At 35.8% G+C, this 15,195-nt stretch overlaps 1 protein-coding gene across 1 annotated transcript; it reads right to left on the bottom strand.

Annotated features, from left to right (window-relative positions):
- Positions 1-354: 354 nt before the first annotated feature.
- LOC141343279 (adenylate cyclase type 3-like) lies at positions 355-13,486 on the bottom strand. The gene is made up of 12 exons (XM_073847873.1): positions 13,476-13,486; positions 12,996-13,157; positions 10,396-10,483; positions 8,329-8,445; positions 7,673-7,941; positions 6,920-7,001; positions 5,525-5,683; positions 5,299-5,445; positions 5,084-5,200; positions 4,873-4,999; positions 4,672-4,796; positions 355-1,903 (listed from the first exon to the last, which is right to left on the bottom strand). The coding sequence occupies exons 1-12, from the start codon at positions 13,484-13,486 to the stop codon at positions 1,721-1,723; spliced, it is 1,587 nt and encodes a 528-aa protein (XP_073703974.1). The 3' UTR covers positions 355-1,720.
- Positions 13,487-15,195: the final 1,709 nt, after the last annotated feature.

Below are 15,195 nucleotides of genomic sequence, written 5' to 3'. Positions count from 1 at the left end.
ATTAGGACATTTAAGTAATTGTTATAAATATGCTTAGACTAAAACATTAATGGTGTGGATCTTGAGACAAAACATCGATATATATTTTTAGATCAGTCAGTGCAAGTTTCTTTGAGTTGAAACAGTTTAGACTTACATTTTAGTCTAGGACTAGGCTTAAGCCTTGTCTGTGAAACTGGGGGAAAAATGTTGTTTTAACCATTTTGTAAATAACAATGTTGTAAGACCATGTTATCTTAGTTTTACTGTAGTAGCAATGCATGGAGTAGCTATAGTATTTGGTAATCTGTTATTTTAAATAAATTCAAAATCATTTTTAAATTAAACATTTAAAAGAATCAAACTCAGACAGCATTAGGTAACAGATCATTCAAAGTGCCATTTTATTCCATATCTAAGGGTAATTCAAAAATATCAAATTTTAGCAAAATCCTGCATCGAACCACAGCGATCGGCCACAATGTCATGCCTTCATAAACCACTTCGACATCTGAAAGTCAAAATCAAACGAACGTCTGCTTACCGACAGAGAAGGTCCCTGACACTGGTAATAAATGAACTGTTTGGCCAGTTTATAAGACACACCGATCCAGCCTAACGTGCTGTCTCTTTGTACAATACGCTTTAACTACAACTTCTACATCATAATATAAAAATATGACTTGCCGGGAGAAGAGGGCTCTTCGTAAACCGTACTGGAGAGCAGGATGCCGTAAAAGAATAAACTATTGCACATTCATCTAATCCTTTAGGAAAGACACCGTGGGGAATATATTCTGAACTAAGAAACATTCATACCTGCAATACTGCCCATGAATGACACACAATGAACCCGTTCACAGTGATACTCATTCGCCCCTGCTGCACTTCGACTACGTCCTCAGAGTACCACAAACTGACACACAGTGGCTTGTATTTGGCACGTGAAGAACGAAAAATGGGGTCCAAAAGTCTGAGACTCCCAGTGAAAGTGCTTGTTTTGATTTTTCATTACTAATTACATCGACTGAGTTTTAAATATTCTTTTTTTTAAGTATTTGATGAGTTTTAAAAATAATCCAGTGTTAAAACTCATGATTTAATGTGATCTCAGACTTTCGAACCCTTGTGTAAATGGCTGAAATTAAAAAAAAAATAAAATAAAGAAAAGGTGAATATAAACTTAAGAAATGCATGAACATACATAGACTTTATCGTAAGAGGCAAAGGCAGTCGGTATGTTTTCCTACACAAGCATTCGGAGTAGCTTTTCAATTGCAAACAACATTCAGATATATCTGGGACTTTTAGGGTTGTGTTTAAATAAGGGATTAAATAAAAGCTTTTCAAAAGAAAGAACAAGAAAAATAGGTAATTCATCAGTTCCTCTGAGCAGCGCAGTGCGTAATATACAGTAACGTTCATTGTATTCGGTGTGGTTTGAGTTTAAAAACCTTTTTAAATCACTTTAGCCATCTATTAAAATCATCCGGCTTGTTTGATTTCATTCATTCATCTCTGTGCACACTTCCAAAATGTATATTATATAGTACTTCTCTTATATAAACAGAAAGTCTCTCTCGCTCATTTCCCGCCAGCATTTCTTTCCTCAGCCTAATAAATAGAGAAAACACATTTGAAAGTACTAATTACTGGAGCACATGTACTCGGCAGAAGAGGTATGACGTGAGGTGTGCGCGAGCAAGAGTTTTACGTAGGACAGCATGTGTGTGCGTGTCGGTCAAGAGCTGTCCACCACTTGGTGCGGCAGGGTGACAAAAGAGCCGTTGATGAAGGAGCCTTGTTTTTCACGTCCCTTTAGGAAATAGGTGAGCAGCTCTCCTTTCCCCTTGACGAATATGGGTCCTCTCCTGACGAAGCGGAAGCCGTAGTCCTTCAGGATGCAGTAGCAGTCCTCCACCACCTGGGGGAGGCAGAGTTTGTTTAGTTGGCGTACAGTGGCATCTTTGTTACACTGCAGTAATGAGGCCTACAACTTTTGAACATCCAGCTGCATCGTCCTGGGTTTTTAAAAAAAAAACATGGTCAGGTTTTATTCTAAAACATTGGTAAAACCCCCTTGTGATTTTTTGCATGTCTTGAAAAAGGTGGTTGCTAACCCTGCCCAAAAAACTAAATAAACTAATCACAGAATTTCTAATGGCTTTACTGATTATAATGGGAATTTAACTCATTGTAATAGAAACTGTAATGGTGCCTATTGGTCTCTACTGGTAATTGGTCACCTTCTATTGGTGGCTTGTTAAAACCACTAAATCCTAATGGAATATTTCCCAAAATACACACACTCATGGTTTCAATGGTTAAAAGTTGATGTTTTGTAATGTTTGTAATGATTGAAACCATTAGAATTTCTATGATGGTTTCTATAGGGTTTTGTTGAGGCAATAAAGGTCCACTAAATTGGACAAAGAAACAACGAAATGATCAGTTTATAATTTTAATGGTAGGTTTATTTGAACAGTTAGAGACAGAATAACAACAAAAAAGCCAGAAAACGCATTTGAAACCCCCCCACTTATTTGCATTTCAATGGGTGAAATAAGTATTTGATCCCCTGTCAATCTGCAAGATTTCTGGCTCCCTGGTGTCTTTTATACAGGTAACAAACTGAGATTAGGAACTTAAAGGGAGTACCTGTATAAAAGACACCTGTCCACAGAAGCAATCAATCAATCAGATTCGAGCTGATCAAGGATTTCAGGGACAAGATTGTAGACCTACACAAGGCTGGAATGGGCTACAAGACCATCGCCAAGCAGCTTGGTGAGAAGGTGACAACAGTTGGTGTGATTATTCACAAATGGAAGAACCACAAAATAACTGTCAATCTACTTGGTCTGGGGCTCCATGCACGATCTCACCTCGTGGAGTTTCAATGATCATGAGAACGGTGAGGAATCAGCCCAGAACTACACGGGAGGATCTTGTCAATGATCTCAAGGCAGCTGGGACCATAGTCACCAAGAAACCAATTGGTAACACACTCCGCCGTGAAGGGCTGAAATCCCCCTGCTCAAGAAAGTACATGTCCAGGCCCGCCTGAAGTTTGCCAATCAACATCTGAATGATTCAGAGGAGAACTGGGTGAAAGTGTTGTGGTCAGATGAGACCTCTTTGAGAAGCTCTTTGGCATCAACTCAACTCACCGTGTTTGGAGGAGCAGGAATGCTGCCTATGACCCCAAGAACACCATCCCCACCGTCAAACATGGAGGTGGAAACATTATGCTTTGTGGGTGTTTTTCTGCTAAGGGGACAGGACAACTGCACCGCATCAAAGGGACGATGGACAGGACCATCTACCGTCAGGGCCAGGGCATTGAAAATGGGTCGTGGATGGGTATTCCAGCATGACAATGACCAAAACCCACGGCCAAGGCAACAAAGGAGTAGCTCAAGAAGAAGCACATTAAGGTCCTGGAGTGGTCTAGCCAGTCTCCAAAACTTAATCACACACAGAAAATCTGTGGAGGGAGCCAAAGGTTTGAGTTGCCAAACATCAGCCTCAAAATCTTAATGACTTGGAGAGGATCTGCAAAGAGGAGTGGGACAAAATCCCTCCTGAGATGTGTGCAAACCTGGTGGCCAACTACAAGAAACGTCTCACCTCTGTGATTGGCAACAAGGGTTTTGCCACCAAGTACTAAGTCATGTTTTGCGAAGAGGACAAATACTTATTTCACTCTATTATATTTGTAATGATAAAGTAGAAATTTAGTACATTTAAAATAACTTTAAATGTGCTTTACTTTACATGTGCTTTAGTTTGTTAGTAAGCACATCAAAATATGTATAAAAAGATGGTTTTTAAATCCTTTTTAAACTGATTTTAAATCCTTACCTTAAAATAAAACTTCTAATTTGGCATTATGTGCAATGTGAGTATTAGAAGCAAAATGATAAAATGTATCTCTGTTTAAGTGCATATAACTGGCCTTTTATTGCATTAATAATATATAAGTTTTAAAATATGTGACCCTGGACCACAAAACCAGTCTTAAGTAGCATGGGTATATTTGTAGCAATTGCCAACAAATACATTGCATGGGTCAAAATTATTCATTTTTCTTTTATTTCAAAAATCATTAGGATATTAAGTTAAGCTTCATGTTCCATGAAGATATTTTATAAATTTCCTACTGTAAATATATCAAAACTGATTCTTGTTTAGTAATATGCATTGCTAAGAACTTCACTTGGACAACTTTAAAGGTGATGTTTTCAATATTTAGATTTTTTGCACCCTCAGATTCCAGATTTTCAAATAGTTGTATTTCAGCTTTCAGATGTTTTAAAAAATGTAACCTTGTGACTGGTTTTGTGGTTCTGGGTTACATATGTATATTTGTTAAATATACTTTTACCAACTAAAGTACACTACAAGTGCACACTGCTTTCACAGAGTTCCCTGGCATTTGTAGTTGAGTTAATTTCTTAAGGTTATCATAATGAACAAAACATGTATAAGTCATACACTTTTGTTGGTCATAGATCTTATTTTCTGTAATATTCCAAAAGCCAATGGAAAAATCCTGTTGTCCTTTTGACGGGTGAATCACTGTGATACTAACATTGACCTACAAAAAGACATTATTACAGCCCTCTATTTCTAGTGTTGGGGAAGCTACTTTAAATCTAGTTCACCTAAAGTCAAGCCAACTAGCCTTACCTGGATGTTTCCCATCACCCCTGTGGACTCCATGCGACTGGCAACATTCACAGTGTTTCCCCAGATGTCAAAATGAGGTTTACGGGCTCCGATAACTCCAGCCAAAACGCCCCCTTTATTCAACCCTATGGAGAAAACACAGCAGATCATGAAGCGTAATCACTGTGCGATGGACACATAGCTACATGTCAAGCCACTAACCGATGCGGAGCATGAAGTTATTGAAGGACTGGTAGTTGATGTTCATCAACGTGACTTTCATGGCCAAAGCAAAATCTGCAAGATCTGCCAAGTGCTGCCACCGTTCGCGGTCTGAAATCTCTTCTTTCTGTTGGGAAGGACAAAAAAATATCTTTACCTCTGTTTCATCAAAGCTAGTTGGATTTATCGGACTCATATGTAGCTCCTTTACCTTCATGCAAGCATAACCATTAGTGTTATTGTCTGAAGTGACTCCTGATGCTGCCATGTAGGTGCTGCCAATTGTCTTGATCTTGGTTATGAAGCGAAACTGCGGCTCGTCTAAAAGCTAAAGAGCACAAAGCAAACAAATAACAGGGTATATTGTCTCTACTTCTACTTCCATTGGCAACAACTGGGTGAAATACTCCTATTACTAGTACTTACGCTATCGAAATCGGAAATGATTTCATTGAGAAACCTCAGACACTCAATCCCACCATTGTTGATGCTCTCCTCCGTATAGAAATCTGAGAAGTTTGGGATGGAGGCGAACATGACTCCAATCTCGTCGTAGGACTGGCTGTAGAGCTCCTGGGACATGTACATGTGAAAGTTAATAGAGTTTTGTGTAACATATGGAATCTGAGAAGGACAGGCTGGATTTTCTCACCTCATCTCTCTTCTTGGAGCCCAGGAAATGTCGGGCAACGTGCTCCGGAAGCATGTTAGTGACCAGAGCCTCGTTCCAGCGCCGCATCTCGTACACCTTCTCCTTCTGCTCATGCACTTCAATCTTCCACAGGAACAGTGTGCGTGCAAGCTTCTCCACCTGAAAAGTTAGGGGGTTTTATTAAGAAATTAGTTTAGTTTTTTCAGTAAGGATGCATTGAATTGATGGAAAATTATAGAAGGTTCAAACGCTCACTGATGCTTCAGAAGCAAAAATGATGCATTAAAAAGTGAGGGTAAAAACTTTTTAAATTTGAAGATCAGGTTAAATTAAACTTATTTTGTCTTCTGGTAAGAATGTAACTATCGTCTGTAACTTCTGAAGGGCAGTACTAAATGAAAAGTCAGAACAAGACGAATGTACACATCTCCATTCTGTTCAAAAGTTTTCAACCCCTGGCTTTTAATGCATTGTGTTCTTCTGAAGCATCCGTGAGCGTTGAAACCTTTTGTGATCGTTGCATATGAGTCCCTCAGTTGTCCTCAGTGTAAAAAGATGGATCATAGTTATTAATGGAAAAGTTTCAAATACACAAAAATGCTAAAAAACCAAAGAATTTGTGGGACCTGAAGGATTTTTCTGAAGAACAGCAGGCAGTTTAACTTTTCAGGACAAACAAGGGACTCATGAACAACTATCACTAAACAATAAACACAGCTGTGGATCATTCAGGTAACAACACAGTATTACGAATCAAGTGTATGTAAACTTTTGAACAGGGTCAAAAGTAAATGCAACTATTATTTTCTCTTGTGGACTTTATGTTAACATCTTTTATGTGAAATATCTCATTCAGCTCAGTACTTACTGACCCTAATCTACTGAAATATAGTGTACTTTAAAAGAATATTTAACCCAAAGAACTTAAAATTCTGTCATTATATGCTTAACCTCATGTCATTCTAAACTCATGACATTTTTTTTGGAAAACAAGAAGTGTATTTTTAACAAATGACAGTTGTAAAGAACAAAAATTGTGCCTTATGTCATCTGATGCAACAAACATAAATTCTTACATCTTTTAAACAAATATCATTAATGTCAAACCAGACAGAGTGCATCTAATATGCCATTTCTTTATATGGAAGCTTCAAGGAAGTTGACAGTTTACAATAAATAACTTAAATTTTGGTCTGGTCGTCAAACAAAACTCTTTCATAGCTTTAGAATAGTTGGATTACAACACGTTTATGGGTCTAATTATATTTTAAAGATGATTTTATGTAATTTTGGAGTTTATGAATGGAAAAGATTCTAGTTTTAAGACTTACCAAAGAAAGAAAGTCATAGTAAATAATGACAGGATGTCCATTTTGGAGTAAAAATAAGTCTTACATGTCGGGAGAAATAGTAGAAGCTGACCATCATGATGAAGATCATCACACTCATGGCGTATTTGGAGGGCACAAGATTAACTCTGTAAATAAAATTGAAAACAAATCAAACAAATTTGACTTAAAAAAGTAACACCCAATTTCTCTATGATATTATAAAACCTATACAGGCTTAATCAGTGTAAGTAAGGGATGTTTCACAATTTTGTTCCAAACCTGTATGTGACCCTAGACCACACAACCAGACATATATAAACATAACATATTTTTCTTAAACACATCAATGCATATGTGTGTATTTATATATACATATTAAATATACACAGTACACACATATATTTTATGTAAACAACAACTTTTATTTTGTATGCGATTAATCGTGATTAATCGTTTGACAGCACTAAGCCCATTGCTATAAATATACCCATGCTATTTACAAGTGGTTTTGTGGTCCAGAGTCACGTATGAATGTCTTTTTACTGTTGAACACATTTTGAAAAATACTGGAAACCAAACTGTTGATGGTAGCCATTGACTTCCACAGTATGGGAAAAAAAAGCCAACTAATGGGTTATCTGCATTCTTCAAAGTATCTTTTGTGTTAAGTTTTATTTTTGGGTGAACTGTCTCTTTAAATAACTAACAACATATCTCTGCTATACAGACTGCTTGATTAAAGAAGTATTAATAGATTACTAATGCATAGTAACTGTATAAAACTGCTAGTCCTTACAGTGATTAGTGCTTGACCCACCTGTATTCCTTAAAGCGTGTGAGATCATACAGGTCAAAGATGTCCCTCCAGCTGTAGATGTTGACCACACCTGTAGCTCCAGTGATCAGCAGCATGAGGGTGAGTTTGACCATGTGGCTGACCTGCACCAGCATGGTGGTGGCGATGAGCGCCAGTACGGCGATGTAGCTGTAGTATTTAGGATTCTCCGAACAGGCACTGACGGCCGTAGTGACTGGAGTGACCGCGGTCGTCTCAGTTGTGGAGGACTCAGGTGGACGACAACTCAACTACAGGAGAAATCAGAGGTACAGGTTTTAAAAACATCATCCTAAAGCAGTCATATGATGCAGTTTCTTGTTATCCTTTGTCTTTGTCTTATATATATATATATATATATATATATATATATATATTTTTTTTTTTTTTTTTTTTTAAATTTGTTTATTTTAAGGCAAGACAACAATGCAGGTGAATAGGGTAAAAAAAACTAATAGTTATCACCTTACTCACCTAGTTGATTGATTACATTGATAATTGCAAACATTTTTTGTATTACAAGTTTTCTAAATGTTAGGTTTAAATGCAAATGAGGCATTATTTCATGAAAAAATGAAGAAACAATCCCTGAGGTTTTTGCCTCAGGCATTTGTTTACCTCATTTATTAGTTTCTTACCATATCTACTATGTCAGCCATTGTGACTATAAAGATGGCTGCCATGGCCCAAGTGTTGCGAGCCCAGCGTGTGTGATCAATCCAGGTGGAGAACGACACCAACCTCTTTGGAAATACCTTTGAAAACAAGACAAAAAGCTACATAAACATCCAATCACAGCAGCAGTTGTTAACCTTGTACGCACATGACCTGTCCTGACAGTAAGTGAGCAGTGAAGTCAATGGAAAGGCTTGTGATCTAATCACGGTGTGCATGTGTTCAGTTGAGCCCCGCGGCGGCTGCATGTACAGTGTTTGCGGAAACAATTGATTTAATTCACAACAACATGCTTTTTAAAATCAATACATTGTTCAGTTAAGCCATATAGACTTGTGTCCTTCTTCTGTTGCCTAGTGGACGTGTATGTGACCATCTACGCTTTCAGAAACACATTATCACTGTGCTCGCTCAAGCTGTGTGTGTGTGCTTGAGAGGGAATCAATACCGGGAACTTTATTAGTCAATTGGGAATGTGTTGACCTAACTAATGAGGATGAGTCAAATATACTGGCGCATGCTCCAACTGTAAATGGAAGCGCATGAGCCTCAGGAACTACATTTCACTCATGTGACTTGTTTTATTAATATTACATAAGCTGTTGACAAAGATGCACTGGAAATGGAAACATTTTTCATCATGATCCTGGTGACTAATGGAAAGAGCAATGGAGAACCTGATATTAGCACTAAATGAGGTCAGAAATCTTAGTGATGAGATGAATCTGAGATTCATGATAAGGGGAGACACTGCAGGCAAAAAGTTTTTTCATGCACCTGTCAAGTTTGAGATTTTTCATGAAGTGCTTTTTTCAGACTAGTGGAAAGAAAACATCCGAAAGACACTTTAAAGTCTTTCTTTTATAGCAGTTTTTCTATTTGTGTCAATCGATTTCAATTACAATACATATTTTAAAGGCCTTTTTCTCAAAATGAGTTTTACACTGAGCAATAAATCTACACTTCAGTAGCACTTACACACACCAAACTTTACTTTTTTTCCTTGTCTAGATCCTGAAGGTTTTCACAGAGGGATTTGTTCATATATAATTTGCTTGATTTTATACAACATTTTATTTCCCAAAAATCTACAAATGAGCCATTATTTAATGAAATATGCACTCAGTTGCATTCATGTCTAGTACAAAAATGTCAACACTGGATGAAGTCAGTTTCAAAATTCTTGTTTTTTTTTTTACCTATTAGACTCAATTGTTTTTACAGAGGGGAATTTGGGGTATCTCATTTTGTCACTCCATAATTTAGAAAAAACTTAGAACAGACAGAAAACAATTTATTTTTTTACCATTTTGCGGGAATGAAATGTATAAAATCAAACAAATTATATATAAACAAATCCTTCTGTAAAAAACTTCAAGACATAGAAAGGAATAAAAAGTCTGGTGTGTGTAAGTGCTACTGAAGTGGAGATTTATGGCTCAGTGTAGAAGACAAAACTCATTTTTGAGAAAACAGCCTTTTAAAAATATGTTTTGTAATTAAACTCTATTGACACAAATAGATAAAGTGCTATAAAAGAAAGACTTAACAGTGTCTTTTGGGTGTTTTCTTTCCACTAGTCTGAAAAAACTCCTTACGAAAGCCTAAAAAATATACAAATCTTTAATAAATCTATTGTTATCTGCCTGTTCTAAGTATTTTCTGAATTAAAAAGTGACAAAATGAGACCTCGAATCTCCTCTGTAAAAACATTTGACTCTAATATGTCAAAAAATGTAAACAAGAATTTTGAAACAGACTTCATCTAGTGTTTAGATTTTTGTACTAGAAATGTAAGCAAATTAGCACATATTTTATTAAATAATGGCTCATTTGCATATTTAAACCAAACATCGTTTTAGAGAACTCGTAATACAAAAAATGTTCGCAATTATCAAACTGAGTAAGGAAGGTGATAACTATTCGTTTTTTTTTAACCCTATGCACCTGCAGTGTCTTGCCTTCCAAAAGCTGAAACCAACTTTACAACTGTATTTTTTGTACTGTAAGGTGTAAGAACAGTAACTCACTCGTGGGAAAATGGCTGCCAGTGAACAGATAGTAAGGATGAGTAGCAAGACTTCACCTATGGCCAGAGTCACATAGTTTGCAACCAACCTGTGCAGAGCAAAAATACATAGAGAGGAGAAAATGAAAAGAACAGAACAAAGTAATACTTCAATAAAACCTGGCCATTTCACACTTGTGAAAAAGATGTACCTCCACTTTCTAAAATAGAAATTTCTTGATAATGTACTCACCCCCTTGTCATCCAAGATGTTCAGGTCTTTCTTTCTTCTGTTGCAAAGAAATTATGTTTTAAGAGGAATACATTTTAGGATTTTTCTCCATATAGTGGACGTCAATGGTGCTCATTGGATTGAAGGTTAAAAATGCAGTTTAATTCCAGCTTCAAAGGGCTCTACACAATCCCAGCCTGAGGAATAAGGGTCCTATCTAGTAAAACAATTGGTTATTTTCAAAAATATATATATTTTTTACAGTTTTTTTAATGTCAAATGCTCGTGAACGTGCAAAGAGGGTCAAACACCCTTTACAAAAAAGGTAAAACAGTGATATAAGATGATTTTGAAGAGCTAGACAAGACAAGCATTTGTGGATAAAAAGTGTATTTTTTAAGAATATGATTGTTTCGCTAGATAACCCTTATTTCTTGTCTGGGATCATTTAGAGCCCTTTGAAGCTGCATTGAAACGGCATTTTCAACCTTCAATCTGTTAAGCACTATTGAAGTCCATTATATGGAGAAAAATCCTGGAATGGTTTCCTCAGAAAACTTCATTTCTTTGTGACTGAAGAAGGAAAGACGTGAATACCTTGGATGACATGAGGGTGAGTAAATGATCTGGAAATGGAGTAATCCTTTAATTTGCACTAAATGTGCATTTCTTTTGTGCTTCATATCTTGAAAGTATAACACTGTATTTGCACACTAAAATGGTCACATCTAAATTAATTGTAAAATATTTAATAGTGTTGAATCTAAATAAATCAATTTATACAAATAAAAGTTAAATTTGGTGGAAATATCTCTCAAAAAAGCAAATAATCTGAGTAAATAACAAAATAACATAAATGTTATTGTTGGTAGAAATATTTTCTAAATAAAGAAAGTAGGTTTTTAGATTTTTTGATTAGTCACATAAAAAATTGTGGTCTAGTGCAAAAGTACGACAAGAAAACATTTCTTTTGAGTTGTTCTTGTCTACTGCATACAAGAACGTTTAGCACGATCAGTGTAGTCTGATTCACGAATAAATGATTCTTTTAAACCATTTATTTTTGCAAAGCAATTTAAAGTTTACTTAAGTTGGTACACAAAAAAATGTAGTTCAGTAAATATATTTTTAAATGTACTAAACTGCAAAAAGTGTGATTACAAATATAGATTTTTTTCTGACGATGATCCTTAACTTTGCAATTTCTGTATTGCACTAGTTTTGAATATTCCTCATGATCATTTAATATTTTTGGACTTGTCAATCTGAGGTAAATCTCTTTTTTGGCTTATTTTATCTATAAAACCTGCCTAATAATTATGCATACCTAACCTGAATATAAGAAGTTTTTTTTTACTTCCAGCCTTCATAGACAAATATATCACTCATAAATAATTAAAATACAAAATCAATAGTAGTTATTAAGTTTGATGTGGTTTGGAATTGGTAAAGTGTGCTTGTCAGTACATAACCATATTTAACCATATGTGACCGTGGACCACAAAACCAGTCTTAAGGTTGAATTTTACAAAACTGAGATATATGCATCATATGAAAGCTCAATAAATAAGCTTTCTATTGATGTATGGTTTGTTAGGATAGGACAATATTTGGCCGAGATACATCTATTTGAAAATCTGGAATCTGAGGATGCAAAAAATCAAAATACTGAGAAAATCACCTTTAAAGTTGTCCAAATTAAGTTCTTAACAATGCATATTACTAATCAAAAATTACATTTGGATAGGTTTACAGTAGGAATTTTACAAAAAAATCTTCATGGAACATGATCTTTACTTAATTTCCTAATGATTTTTGGCATAAAAGAAAAATCAATAATTTTGACCCATACAATGTATTTTTGGCTATTGCTACAAACATACCCCAGCGACTTAAGACTGGTTTTGTGGTCCAGGGTAACATATTTTAAAGACAAATGCATTGCATTTGATAAAATTTTAACTAACATACATTTTGATTTAATTGTAAAGAATATGCAATTAAATGGTCAAAACCATTGCATTCAGTCTCCGCTTGCATATATTTTCTAAGCGTATTATTTCCATAAGTATTCTATTCAAAGTTTGCTGAAGTGTACTGGTTTTTCACAAGGGGGTCAAACAGAGGAATCAAAATCGAATCAAAATCAGAATCTAATTGAATCAGGAAACCTGTACGGTTCCCAGCCTTGAATGAAGGTGGATATTTCAAAGCCAGAGACAAAGGGGAACGCCAAATAGCAACAGGACCTTATTTTTAGACCAACAAACAGATGCTGTAATAACTGTAAATAGATTATGACTGTCCTCCGTTGACCTTTGCCTGCTAAAATAGCCAGCTGCGATGCGGCTGATGGTGTTTGTGTGCTGATGTGTTAATAGTTAACTGACCAGGGGTCAATGAGAACCTCCATGACAGCGGTGAAGAGCAGCACCACACATGAGCAGCTGAACGCCGCTCCGCTCTGCTTCTCCTTCTCCACCGAGAAGCGCGTCTCCAGCTCCGGATCAGTAAAGCGCAGAGACAGACGATTAGTGTACTTCCCTTTCAGCCTGAAGCGTATATGGAAACACAAACACGCAGGAGTGAAAAAACAGTGCTCTGATTCAAGCGCACCACAAATCTCAGAATATGGGTCGATGACATTATTTTTTTATTGTGTCCATATGGTTTAATTACATTTAAAAGGGTTAACATTTCAAAAATTTGCAAACATTCTCTTTTTTGTGGACCAAGTCTAAATTTTCTGGTTTGAATTCATTTTAAGATTATATTTGGGGGATGATTGCAAAAATGTCAATGTGGTGTAACTGTAAAAAATGTGAAATTCTCAATAAAACACCAGATCAGCTGGTTTGGCATAATCTTACATTAGTACCATTTAATAGTAAATAAAAGTAAATGAAGCACAATTGTTTCGAATATTATAATACATTTGGGGAATTATGTGAGTCAAGTCAAATTCCTGATGTGTCAATGTGGTGTAACCCCCATTCAAGGAGCCATTTTCTTCATATTTTGCAAGAAGGTCATGTGACAGGAACTCTTGTTAAAATGTGAGATAATTGGACATAGGTATTCTTAGGTATACATGTCAAATGATATGACCTCAGGAATGATCATCAGTATTATAAAAATGAGTATTAACTTTAAAAATTTAATTTGAAATATTCCCACCAAGGCCATGTACTTACATAGGTGTCCATGATAATGTCTGTCAAATGTGATTTTAAATTGAAATGTCAAGTGGTGTAACTGGTTACACCATTTGACTTCTATTACAAGCCTTTCTGTGGGCCAATTTAGTCAAATAACACTAGTTTATGATGTTGATTAAAGATGTAATATAAACTAACCTACTATTTGAAACTATTTTCAGGTGTTTAATGCTGTATTTTTTAAGAAAGTGATTCTTTATCTACAACTTTATTATTAAAGCTCTGTAAGTCTAGGATAAAATAATATATAGAGGAAAAATAATGCGGAATAAAATGTAATCATCTAGTTTAGTATAATATGTTTTTTTTTTACATTTTGTACATAATTTGTCAAAGACTATTTAGAAAACAAAGGATTTCAGCATATGACCTGCCAAATATAGCAAAAACGCATCAAAATTTACATTTAGAGATAACTCTAATAAAATCTATTTCCGTGTGGTATTTTAAAATGAAATATTTATTTCAAAAAGTAAGCTTACATGCCATCCAAGTGGATAAAATATTTAATATTACTCATTCTTTGGCGGTTAAACCATTTGACATTTTCATGCACATTCAGTCTTAACTTTTGTAAAAAATGGTGCATATGTAATTTTTAATTACATAAAATCGACAAACACGCAGTGTACATTTTGAAAATACCTGATGCATGTTTTTTAAACAATTTTTTAAAAGATTTTTTAATTTCTCATCTTGCCAACCCCTTTTTGTCACTGACCCATATATGTGTCGAAAAATCTGTACTTGCAAATAACAATTAGAGGTCGACCGATATATCGTCTGGCCGATATATCGCGCCGATATTTGCCATTTTTTAATATATCGGCATCGGCCGATATCCGTGTTTAGTAGCGCCGATTTAAAGTCAGGCACGTCTGCGGGCAGCCCCGTGTTTTTGGTGCGGTATATTGCGCTCCTGTGAAGGACTCCAAGCCAAAACTTTTGTAAGATTCAATAACATTTCTGAGAGATCAAGGTAAGGATTAAATTCTGATATTTCAAAGTCCCATGGCCATATATGTACTATATATTAGTACTAGTAAACTATGAAGTTTTGCTTTCACTTAGTGAAAGAAAGCATAGGACCGTCGGGAACTGGCATAATGCTACGGCTAGTTAAAGGTTTGATTACTTGCAGTTAAGTTTAAAGACTGTAGTCTAAAACGATCAGCAGCTTGTTTGCTAACATATTAGCCCCAATGTTATAAGTTCTGTTTTATTTTTCCTGTATTGGAGTCAGAGAATTTCACTCTGCGTGGGGTGGAGAACGCGGTGGCTCTCACAAACAATGCAACGTTGCGATTACTCCGCCCCGCTCGGAGACAGTGATGCACGGAAGGAGGTTATATCCGCGGGTTGGGTCGGGTAA

Source organism: Garra rufa, chromosome 9, assembly GCF_049309525.1.
Source record: "Garra rufa chromosome 9, GarRuf1.0, whole genome shotgun sequence".
Taxonomy (NCBI): Eukaryota; Metazoa; Chordata; class Actinopteri; order Cypriniformes; family Cyprinidae; genus Garra; species Garra rufa.
Note: the sequence above shows the minus strand (reverse complement) of the source record. Positions and strands in the feature narration are given on the sequence as shown.

Coding starts and splice junctions, on each gene's coding strand:
- LOC141343279 (XM_073847873.1), bottom strand. Junction 7,002..7,672: donor ACACGCTTTAAGGAATACAG/GTGGGTCAAGCA, acceptor TTTTATTTACAG/AGTTAATCTTGTGCCCTCCA. Junction 5,000..5,083: donor ATGGTTATGCTTGCATGAAG/GTAAAGGAGCTA, acceptor CCTTCCCAACAG/AAAGAAGAGATTTCAGACCG.